General features: G+C 37.4%; 1 protein-coding gene across 1 annotated transcript in view; it reads left to right on the top strand.

Moving 5' to 3' along the window:
* Positions 1 to 12,220, top strand: part of PLA2R1 (phospholipase A2 receptor 1) — a 35,513-nt gene that overhangs the window by 9,546 nt on the left and 13,747 nt on the right. Inside the window, exons 7-14 of the mRNA XM_072341710.1 lie at positions 767 to 955; positions 1,774 to 1,931; positions 2,556 to 2,663; positions 7,333 to 7,445; positions 9,518 to 9,687; positions 10,397 to 10,599; positions 10,888 to 11,033; positions 11,531 to 11,615. Of these exons, the coding sequence (XP_072197811.1) occupies positions 767 to 955; positions 1,774 to 1,931; positions 2,556 to 2,663; positions 7,333 to 7,445; positions 9,518 to 9,687; positions 10,397 to 10,599; positions 10,888 to 11,033; positions 11,531 to 11,615 (1,172 nt within the window). The remainder of the gene's footprint in view (positions 1 to 766; positions 956 to 1,773; positions 1,932 to 2,555; positions 2,664 to 7,332; positions 7,446 to 9,517; positions 9,688 to 10,396; positions 10,600 to 10,887; positions 11,034 to 11,530; positions 11,616 to 12,220) is intronic.

Below are 12,220 nucleotides of genomic sequence, written 5' to 3'. Positions count from 1 at the left end.
ATATACACTGCATTTAATTGATTCCTTACATTAGCAGAGGCTTACAAAGTGCTCAGTCTCTTTATATTTCAATACAGACACAGTAGCCTTAGAATGGAATTTAAAAATGGAAGCTAAAAGTTAAGCTTAGAATGGACTTAATCAATTGTCTGCAGAGGATAAAGTTGCATAAATGCAGCTCTAAATTTGCAGATATTTTTATGACATGCCCTGCTTTTCTTAAACTGAAAAAGAATTGTGCACGTATTTATAGAATTCTTAATATATCAGTGTATAGAATGTCTGGTTCCCATTCTGTGGGAAACTTAAACAAAGAATAGTGTTTATTGAGATAGTAAACTCTGTTTTGATAAAGTCAGATAAGTTCAACTTTTTCCTGATTAATCAGAAGTTTCCCTGCCTGTTTCAGACAATGAAACGGGACTTACCCACACTCTTTACAGGTATTCTATCTGAAAAAGGTTCATCTGGTTTTGGATCAGGCCCAAAGGTAATAAGGAAATGCAACTAGTTTTAAGCTGAACAGCGGTTCTATTAGTGTATTTGTACTAGTCTGGCAACCTGAATGGTTGACTCATAAAATAAGGTGGTATAAAATTCTGTAAGTGATATTTCACAGAGCATGTGTTTTGTCCTCCTTGGAATGACTCTGCTTTCAGCCTTTGAAGATAAGAAAATAGTTCTGCACGCATTATAAACACAGTACAACCTTGGTAATTCTACCTAATATTCTAACGTGTTCTAACTTTGTATGATTAATTAAAAGATACGTGGAAGTATTATGCCACTCGTTGTGATGCTGGCTGGTACCCATACAATCACAACTGCTACAGACTTCATAAAGAAGGGAAGAGCTGGAATGATGCTTTGATCTCATGCCAAAGTGATGGCAGTGGGCTCATTAGTGTATCCTCCATGGCAGATGCAGAGCTACTCCATAATTTGCTTCAACATGGTGAGTTTAGGAGTTAGTGTTAGTACAATGTTTCTTTGAATTAGTTACTACAATGTTTCTTTGAGTGTTTTACGATGCCTCTCTGTGCAGCCATAGAACATCATTAGCCTGCGTTATGTGACAAACCCAAATGTTGTTTACAGAAGAGGGGGAAGTGTGATATGTGCTCCTTCTCGGAGTCTTAAAAATGTAAAGCATCACTTTCTCCAATAAATACAATAAAGAAATGAATCAACGTATTGGATCACAGTGAGAAACTGTATGCTGCCCTTGGTTTTTCAGGAGTGCATCACACCCTGGCTTTTGTAGGATTGCTGCTTGCTTTATTTGAGGGTGTGGCATTTGCACTGGATCATGATGGGCAAATGGTAGGCAGCAGTTATAGCAGAAGGTAAAGATTTCCCTAGTGAAACAGGGTCAGTTTTCATTGATGTTACCACCCTTATCATGAACCTTCTGCGGTCTAGCTTTTATCTTTTCCTGTTGTTGACTGGTTCTGTGCAAACTGCTGCAAAATACTCAATGGTTTTCCTTATGCAAGAATTGTGAATAGGAGTAACAACAATTCAGAGCGTCATTTGCTTTGTAGGTTGGCCTTGTCCATGCTGCAAAGTTTGTGCTGTGACTAACTGTTGATAGATTCCTCTTTGAAGGGTGCCATGTGTACTAAAGCAGTTCTTGGTCCCTGTTGTCTAAAGAATGCATGATTAGAGTAATTCTTACTGAAGTCTGATGAGTAATTTTAACAGTATTGTTGATATTACAGGAACAATGGGCATACTTTCTTCCTCATTAGAATGTATTTTATTCTTTTACAGAAAACATAACTGAAACATGGATTGGATTATATAGTAGTAACAGCTCGGTTGTTTTTGAGTGGTCAGATGGCACCCCGGTGAAGTTCTCCTACTGGCACAGCCAAGAACCTAATACCTTTAAAAGAACAGGACAACTGTGTGTTTCAGCACAAGGACCTGTAAGTTTCCTTTTCTTGTTGAAAGAACATGACAACCACTTTTATTTCAGTTGATAATAAATTATTTTCTCACTATGCATATTTTTGTAAATCACAACATTTTGTGTGACTTTGTCTTTTTATTCCTAATATATTCAAGTTGAGATAAATGCAACACGACTTTTAGGAACTAGTACACTTTGCAGTGCTGATGCACAGAAAAATTTATCATCAATTTTGAGCTTTTATAAAAAAAAAAAAAAAAAAAAAAAAAAAAAAACAACAAAAAAGCATCACATACATAAGCTTGGCAAATGGAAGCTAGCCAGTATTAGTAGGTATTTTGATAAAGACAAAGAAATGTAAAATCCAAGTAGCAGTATGCAGTGTGACTCATCAGTTCCAGTCTTTAAGGCTTCAAATTCATATTCTATAAAATGGTCAACTGTGTCAATTTTATGTTGCTGTCAGTATTTGTAACTTCTGTGAGGAACATTTCAAAACCAGGCAGTAGTCTAGACCTGTACAAAACTATGGATGTTAACATTTCACTCTCTGTGTTTGTGTGTATGCTGTAGAATATGAGTATATAAAGAATGTAATATTTTTTTTTCTTTTCCCTCCCCCTCTCTCCCCATTCCTTAGGAGGGACATTGGGAAGTTAAAAAATGTGAAGACAAATCTTTCTACATTTGTAAAAAAGCAGGAGAATTTAACAGTGTTTCTTCTGATGCAGAATCGAGTTGTCCAGAGGTAAGAGATTTTGTGTTATTTTTTTGTTTGTTTCGGATCCTTACTGATAAGATAATATACGGGAATCCTTTAAATGTAGATGGAGAATGTATGGATGTAAATAGGTAGGTAGATGATTTTAGGCTTCTGTACTGAAGATGTGCCTGTTTTGCTAGGAAAATCGAATTACCTTGAAAAAAAGCTAAAATTTAAGGTAAGATGAAAAGCTTTCCCAAGATGCCTCTCATGGCTCGTTGTGTTGTCAGCAGTTGTGACCCATGATCCGATTTTTTTCTAGATCAAAAGTGAAAGCCCTTTTGTACACCATCTGTGCAAATAATGGCTGTTATATGATGCCTCAACCCACACATGGTTTTCATACATTTAAAAGGAATGTCAGGGTGAAAAACAATCAGTTTCATTGACGCGGAGAATGAACTCTTCCACTTGTATATTAGCATTCCTTTTACTTTCAAACAGAAATGAGGAGTACAGCCAACTAAATTAGGGCATTACAATAGGTTTTCAGGCTTCTAGGCTTTGCATTTTGCTGGTAATAGATAAGATACTGAAGCATGGTTTTATTTATCCTGATTCCTTTCCACTGTATATAAACAACAATTTTGTGTTCTTAGATTTTATTCAAAATTCTGAAGAAGTTTCATTTTTTCTATCAACAGAAATATATCCCACTTGACTTCTTTGTTCTTCTTTACCATTCAGGTCATTTTTCTCAGTTCACTTGAATTGTAAGGTAGAAGCTGACCTGTTTGAAGCTGAATGCAGTTTTTCCCCAGAAATACAGTGATCAGCTCCAACATTACTGCTTTTATCCAGGTTAAAATTTCCAAGTATTTAGGGTGATTCGTTCATTTGGACCTATATGTCTTATTGCTTGAGAATCCTATGTGTTAAAAGTGTGAAGAAAAATGTGTAGTCTTGACTGTGTGAAAATTGTGCAGAGCATCAGGATTTCCAGCTGTAGTTAAGAGCTGAAAGCACTTGAACTTTTAGTACCTCACAGGAGTGAGACTTGAGAGCCATTAGTCTTAAGTAGCTTGGTGTCCTCTGGCAAGCTTCCTATTCAGGATAAATTTCTGCTTGTTGATGTTCCACACCCACTAAAAATGTATGCTGAACCTTCTTAATAGTCCCTTGATTTCTATATATTTCTTTCTAATGTGGAAAGAGTCATATTCATTTAATCAAAAGAAGTCAGTTCTAACCTTCCTGACAGTTGTGATGTATTTCAAATGCTTTGTCTTGACAACTCTCTTTTAGCGTTCCATTTGTATGTTGTTGCAAGTCACTGGCCTAATTTTCCAGATCAGCTCCAGCTCTTTATTTCATGCAGTTCTCCATTTTTTTTTATTTTTTTTTCCTCCTTTCTCACTTTTGATCTTTTGCTTTGTTAGCCTCTTACTGTCATTCATATTTAAGGGCTGGTAGGCTCATAGGGAGGTTTGGCCTCAGGCACAGTTATTTATTTTTACAAAGCTTTCTAGTCTTATCTTTTATTACTGAGCTTTTATCTCATGTTGATTTTATAACTCGTGCATCGCATGAGCTAACTCTTTACATTTTCTGTGGTTCTGCTGAGTGGAGATTTTGCAGTACATCCATATCACGTTACAGGAGAAACCTACGTTTCTGTCTTTCAAAGACAAAAAAGTGCTTTTCTCTCCTTAGCAAGTCAACTATTCTTTTTTCTTAGCTGGCAGGATATTAGTGCCAATAAATATTTCATTGCAAAGGTCAGACTCTCTTTATAGACATTTTGTTTACACCAGTGTTTGAAACACTGTGGAGCTATCAGCTGCTTGACAATCAAGTTGGGAGCTTCTCTGTATACAGCTGAAATATAGGCTCTGGTTATTTTCTTCAAGCATCTGTACTTTAATTGGTGTATCAAAAAATAACTGTTTGAAACTAAACTATACATTGGTCTTTATGTCTGTGGTAGACAAAACAAATTGAACTGTTAAGAAGAGAATTGCTAATGAAGCTATAAGGCCTTGTTCAGAGCAGGACAGCTACTTAGAATAAGGGTCCATCAGCCTCACATTCTTCCTTCCACCAGTGGCCATGAGTGATGCCTAGGGAAGAGCAGAACAGGGTGGATGTGAATAAAGTTTCTCTCAATTTCCCTTGACCTCCAACCTTTTGGGGGATTTCCTAAGCCTTTCATGATTTGTGTATCTTACAGCATACACTGGATTTCCCCTCTGCAAATGCTTGCCCGATTTTCCCTTGAATTCATGGGAATTCTTTGCATTCACCCCATTTGTGAAAGAGGTCTGTAAATTTGCTACCCTTTGTGTGGAAAGTTGTCATCTTCCATGTACAATCCCTCTCCTGCTTATGTAGCTTCTTTTATTGTCCCCAGAATTTCGCACTGGAGTAGTGATCTGCCTTAAAGCACTCAGGATTTTTTACATTTCCCTAAGGCATCCCACTTCTCCAGGCTGATGGGTCAAAGCCTGCTCAGTTATTATTTGGAAAAAACTCCCTACATTTGATCGTCCTTGTTGTCCATTTCTAATATGCTTTTTAGCAACTGGGGGCTGCAACTCCAAAGAACAACAAAAAGGACATAATTGCTTTCTCAGTTCTCTCTATCCTTATAATTCTTCATGTTTGATTTTACTTATTGCCTAATCTGGTGTTTTCATGGAACCAAATCTCATTCCTGCAGTGTAGGAGCAAGTTAGTTAGTTTGTCCCTAACGCTGCATGTGAAACAATTCAGTAGGGGCAGGAGAGGCCTCCATCACTTCCTGTTTGCATTGAATGCAATTTTATTGACAGATTACTCAGCCTTTAAAGTTGGAATTTCTCAACTTGTGCTTGCCCTTATGCAAGCTTACCATCTTCCAGTCACTCCACAATTACTGTTATTATTTTTAATCAAGATTAGTGTCAAATTTCTTTTCTTCAGACTTGAGGCACCAAAAGCCCTTAGAGGAAGGTTATGCACTGCCATTTGTTCCCAATTAAAATTTCCAAAAGGTTTGGATGACTGTGTTTGCTTCATTAGGTGTAATACACTTGTTCCCCAGAAAACTCCAGCCATAGGGAATAAAAGCTTGGCTATTTCTCACCTGCTCTCCTGCAGAGCACTTGGATGGTTGCAGACCAGATGAGGTGGTTTGTTGTTCTGACTGTTTGTACCACAATGTCTCCCACAGTTAATTCAATTTCTGGCCTCTATACCCTGCCAAAAAGAGCAGGGCACAGGTTAACGAGAAGGGGAAATTAGTTGAATGGCTAAGAGTGCTGAGAGAGTTGAACATGGAGGAGACACACTCAGGCCACAAGTAGGGGCTTTTTTGTCTATACTTGAACCTCTCATTCCCCAGTACTCACTACCTTTATGTCCCCATCCAAACATGAGCTGCCATGCTCTGTCTTGTCACCCACTGTAGATCCTACCACGTGGAAGAACCTTTCATGCCTACAGGTGCCTCTCTCTGTCAGGGAAACACCAGCTTGTTGGTGCACAGACAGGGAAGATTTCCATCACAGGTTTGCTTATTTCTGTTGACAAAGCATGCATCTGAGTATGCATATGTGGTGTTCTCAGGTGAAACCACAGGAGCTGGTACTACAAAGGAGAGCAGAGCTGTGTTCAGGCTCCCTGGCATACTCTTGATAGCAATTAGACACTTTCCTAAGCAAAAGCTGTTGTCTTCTGGTGCTGGTTCCCTGTTGTGAGCTCCCTCTTGGGAGAAGCAAAGCAAGGATGGCTGGTTATCTTTTCTGTGTGGCTCCAAGATGGGCTGTATAGAGGTGGTTTGTTATTCCCGTAGTCTGCTGGTTATTTAAAATGTGCAGGCAGGGGCACCATACAGGTCATGGGCACTGGTGCAGGCAGAGCTCCCACTGGGCCTGGTGTGGTCTTCTGGACAGCCAGAGGTGGATGATGAGAAGAAATAAATAATGAGAAGTGAGGCAAACTGCAGTCTGATGCTGTTTTGGCTCATTGGATAAACCACGAGCGTGCATAATTTTAATTCCTTATTATCAGAATGTGATGGTTGCTGTTCTTCTAAAATTTTGAAAAGAAAGAAGGCTGCTGAGGAAAAGCACATAACTGTGGGGAACTGCTGCATGAAAGGGCAGCATATTTCTGGAGTAAATATTTCCATTTTCATGTGAAGACAAAGAGCAGCTGTAACTTCTTTTTCCTTTTTAGCAACTTAATTAAATGTGACAGGGCAGTGTTTGTCTTATACTTCAGGCGTTTGATATCAGCAGTGAGTTAATGCAGCTATAAACCTCTGAGTGCTACTGCATGCTTTGTGTGAAAGAAATGGCTGGGAGACGTGGCATACACCCCTAAGTTAGCAAAGCAATGTTCAGTGTATAACATGCAAAAATAAAAAAGGAAATATGTGGGGGAAGTGCCTTAACATTGCCCACATTTTCGCTATACCCACTAAAGATACTGTTATGTGTGTATGTGTATATTACACTGTTTTAGTTTGGTTTTTGACATACTTTAAGGATTTAAACTTCCTTTTGTTAAATTTGCCCACCTTTTAGAGACCTTGAGGGGAACTGCTCTGGAGCCATGGAAGAGGGCTGTATGGTCATGAGTGATGAACAGACAGAAACAACAAATGGGGATCAATTTTTTAACATCTATATACTATATAATAATCTACAAAAAAATGTTCATTTCTTTTAAGGGATGGGAAAGACATGGTGGATATTGTTACAAAATCGACAGTACCCCTCGAAGTTTTGAACATGCTTCCAGTGGTTATTTCTGCCCATCTGCACTTGTATCAGTAACAAACAGGTAGTTAATCCTATCAGACAGCGTGAAGATGCTTCTAACAAGAGCTGCTCTAACTTCAGAGAGTATTGCATGGCAAAAGATTACCATTATGAAATAATATTTGTGTGAGAATTGAGCATAATTACTAACACTGGCTAGAAGAAAAAGATGTGTTTTACTTTATTTTTGATTGACAATGATTTTAATAAAAAGCAATTTTAAGTCTAATTTAGATTTATAGCAATGCCCACATGTGAGCATGCAGGAATCTAAACAAAACACTTTATACAGAGGTATGTAACATCTTCCAGAAGTTCTGTTAGTGTACTTGGAAAACTATACTGAAAAATTACAGTATTTTCAATGTTTATAATCAAAATACATAAAGTGCTATTCCAGATCAGGTAATGTTTTATGAATCTTTCTATTTAGTTTGGCATTTACATGAATCTTCAGCAAACATGGGGAGAGAATAAGTGTTTGAAAAGCATCTGACCTCTATCTGTACTTGCTATTTATTTATTTATTTATTCTGTCTACTTGTATTCCAGATTCAGCAAAGCTTTCTTCTCTGTATACATCCAGATGCTTGAATTTTCTCTAATCTGTTTATGATTTACCCTATAAGTAGGATTCCCATTATAGGTAAACTACCAACATACTTAAACATGTGCATTTCTTATTTAAAAACAAACAAACAAAAACACCACAAAACAACAGAAAAAAAAAAAAAAAAGAAAACAGTCTAACAAGAAAAAACATTTTAATGATAATGCTCAGTCATGGCTTGAAGCACTGATTGAGCACCTGGTGGGAAGGCAGGGCCAATCCAGGGGAGCTCAGGTGTGTGCAATGCATTGAGTGATCAGAAGGGGTGGAGCCAGGATCCATCCCTTCCCAGACCTCATTTGAGGTTTGGCAGTGGAGTTGGGGGGTATCTCATTGGAGATCCCTGTGTACCCGAGACCTTCTGAAGGTTAGCAGTTTCTTTCCTTTATTTCTGTGCCTATGGCTGTTGCATTTGAGCAAATACTCACTTGCTGCAGCTTGGGACTTTGCTGCTCTGCTGTCATTGCTATGCTTTCCATCATGTTACACCCATCTGTTTAGGAGGGAAGTACTGCACCCACCACCGATCAGATGGTGATAGCTAAAAATTTTAGGGGAAGACAAGCTACCCAACATAAAGGTTTAAAGTACTGGGAATTTGACCTACTAGGTAGTTTCATGATTATGCCCAATAAATGCAGTGATATACTGCACTGCAGCAATAGTAGGTGCAAGAAGGATAAAGAACTAATTCTAGGCAGTTAAGCGTTTACAATTCAGACTTCACAGTGAGCTAAGAGCATATTGCACATCACTGGAATCGTGTGTTCCGTATTTTTCTGTTTATTTGTTTTATTGTATTTTTGGTGGATGTAGCCATCTCTGTTTATTATGTTAATTTCCACTTCTAATGTTGGAGCAGCAAAGGAAGCTTGTTAGTTTTTGTATCATGCTTTACCAATTACATATGAATGCATTAAAGTGACAAGGGGATTACTGTGTGAGATATTTATTACTTGAAAAACTCAGAATGTCTCACACAGCAACAATGAAGAAATTTGAGAATGGAAAAGCGGTTCCTTTTGCTGGTGCTTGGAGTTTTTCAGCTCTGATTCCTTAGTGTTGTTTTGTGTCTAGTTCTAATAAGATACTCCTGTGCAAAGCTTTTGCTTTTCTTTATTCTGTACCTTTTTGTGACCCTGCCACCTTTTCTTCTTTGTACAAAGATTTTCTAAGTTATCATCATGAATATATTATGTTTTAGAATCTAGGAGCATTAGCACTGAGCTTAAGAAATCTCTATGAATGTTCTTTGAATGTCTCCAAATGTGAGGGGGTGGGGGGAGTGGAGAAGAAAAAGGAGGAAAAATTATGCTGTACCACAGACTGATGTGTGAAATTTTCTACAGAGTTCTGTAAAGAAAATGAGGTACCTTCTAGATAATTTTCTTGGATATTTTGAGTTGTTTTGTGAGACCTACTCAGCAAAATGCCAGTTGACCTGTTCTGTACTAATAAGCATTTCATCTTGATCATTTTATTAGGTTTGAGCAAGCTTTTATCACCAGCATGATCCGTAGTGTGGTAAAATCTGAGGGAACTTATTTTTGGATAGGACTGCAGGACCTTAACAACACAGGAGAATACTTTTGGCTTACAACAGATGGGAAAAATCACTCTGTGAGCTACACAAACTGGAACAAGCATCAGCCACGTGAGTCATGTGCTGAATTAAAATAAATAAATAAAGGCCTGTGGGGTGTAACATGCTTCCACTACAAGCAGTTTCCAGTTCTGCTTTTGCGAAGAAGAGGACAGAGATAGTCTTAGACATGCTTCTGGCAATAAGGGTACTGCATGTAGTGTTTGAATTCTTCTTCTCTTTGCTGGTACTTGGTGTGTCATTACATTTTGTTTTATGGTAATCCAAAGAAAAACTTTCCACAAAGTGAAAAAAAATGAAATAGCAGGTTTATATGTGGAACATTTGAGAATTGATTCAAATGTGGTCTGTGATGTTGTGGCCAAACATTTGAGTCTTTGGATAACTGGAGTTTAAGTTCTTCATCCTTTGAAACGTGAACCAACTGAGGATGTAGGCATAAAAATAAGAAGCTGCTGTTTCACTAACTGCTTCTAAGTTTTTCATCTATGTTTGTTGCTTTGCTGCTGCAGTTCACTGAAGTACTCTTTTAAATCACGTCTTCCTTTCTGTGCTTTCTGAAAGGAATTTTATGTTGTGTTTCATTTTACATGCTCATGTCAGCAAAAACATGTTTATAACCTGATCGCTGACCATGGGATTTGCTACCTTTGTAACCTCATCAAGACTTTACCTTGCACTCAATGCATCTAAAACAGTTGCTTCACCAAAAATTCACAAAATTCAAATGTTTTATTTGCTGCATGTTTCCATGCTTTAGGTCATTCTGGAGGATGTGTGGCAGTGCGAGGGCAGGACCCTGTTGGTTATTGGGAGGTAAAAAGCTGTAAGAACTTCAAAGCAATGTCATTGTGCAGGCAAAAAATCAATTCTTATGAAGAACCCGAACTTACTTTCCAAAGACATTTGGGTTCCTGCTACTTTGGATGGGAGTCAGAAGGCAATCTACTCAACTGCTACAAGGTAATTGTAAATGTGCTTTAAATTTTTCAGGTTCTAAATTGTTTTAGGAATACACTGTTCCTGAACTATGTAGCTAAAGCACTGTCTTCTACTTAGCAAACAAAAATTGTTACCATCCTTTAATGGCATTTTAAAGTGAATGAATTTCTGAAGTCTTGAACCAAAACTATGCTTGAAATATAAACTTTATTGTAGGAAGAACTGTGATATTTAGCTTTTATGGGCTTTTGAATCAATTTTGCTCTCCAAAATCAACCACATTTATGGCAGTTGTTTATTTTATTGCAGATATTTCACCGAGAGAAAGTTCTGATGAAAAGAACTTGGAGTGAAGCTGAAACATTATGCCAAGATTTTGGAGCACACCTTGCCAGTTTTTCCCATGTCTATGAAGAGACTTTTTTAAACAATTTATTATATACAATTTTTGACAGGTAAATAGGCTTTAGTAACATTAACTATGGTTATCTTAAGCATATTAATCTGTACAAATAACCTATGATCTAGGGAATGTTCTTTAATAGCATCTGTGGAAGACTACTATTGACTAATGTGAACTTAGAAATGGGTGACAAGAAGTGTAATAGCAACACTGCAACATGTCTCTTTTTGAAGATGATCTTTGCAGTAGGTGTCAAATGACTCTTAATGTCAGTGATGTTTTTATGAGTTAACATTCCCTGTTGAACTGGAGGTTGCAATTTGAATCCCATTTTAAACAAGTTCCTCTTAAAAAAAGATAACTCCTTTTGTTACTAAAATGTTTACTGCAAGGGAGCTAGAATGATAATAAATGTGTTACAATATGATATAATTGGTTAAAAAAGGAGTATGTGTGTTTGCACTACTTAAATATAATTTGTGAAATAGCTAAGGAAAGAGTTCTTTAATGAAAGCGTTTGTTTAGAGTATTTATCTGTTTCTGTCACAGGACAGAAGAAAGACAGTTCTGGATTGGATTTAATAAAAGAAACCCATTTTCTGGAGGGACATGGCAGTGGTCTGACAGAACACCTGTAAGTACCTGTACACTGTGTATTTTGGAAACCTCTCAAGCTTAAGTTCCCAAAAATAAGTCACATGAACAGATAAATGGTGGCCAGCAAACCTCTGGTTTGTAGGGCTTTTTTTCCACATTCACATACTTCAGTTAAATGGAGTGACTGTTACAGTAATATTGGTGTTACATTATTTTTAGAGCCACCTGTACAAAAGAGTTGCAAAACTGTGGAAGGAATTTGGTAGGATTATAAAGTTTTGTGGATTTGCACTTCCCTGCAAAGCATGTTGTGATTAGTCCAAGATGTGTCACACCACATTTTAAAAGTTTTCTGAACAAGCATGTGTATTTTGGATTATGCAAAAGGATCGGTTTTTAAACTGTAATTGGCTTTCAGTCTTTAGAAACGATGCCAGCTCTGCCATAGTTATTTAAGTAATTGCAGAATGTGAGTGCAAAGTCCTGTCATGCAAGGTGCTGAACTGAAGCAAAGGCTGTTAGGCTTGGACAATCACTGCTAATCATGTAAAAAAACAACAACAACAACAACAAACCTGTTAGATTTTATTGCTATACGCTTTATTTTTTATGAAGATGGAGTTTAATATAAGATAGGGAATT

This window comes from Excalfactoria chinensis, chromosome 7, assembly GCF_039878825.1.
Source record: "Excalfactoria chinensis isolate bCotChi1 chromosome 7, bCotChi1.hap2, whole genome shotgun sequence".
NCBI classification, from domain to species: domain Eukaryota; kingdom Metazoa; phylum Chordata; class Aves; order Galliformes; family Phasianidae; genus Excalfactoria; species Excalfactoria chinensis.
The sequence above is the reverse complement of the archived record's forward strand: the minus strand, read 5'-3'. Positions and strand labels throughout refer to the sequence as shown.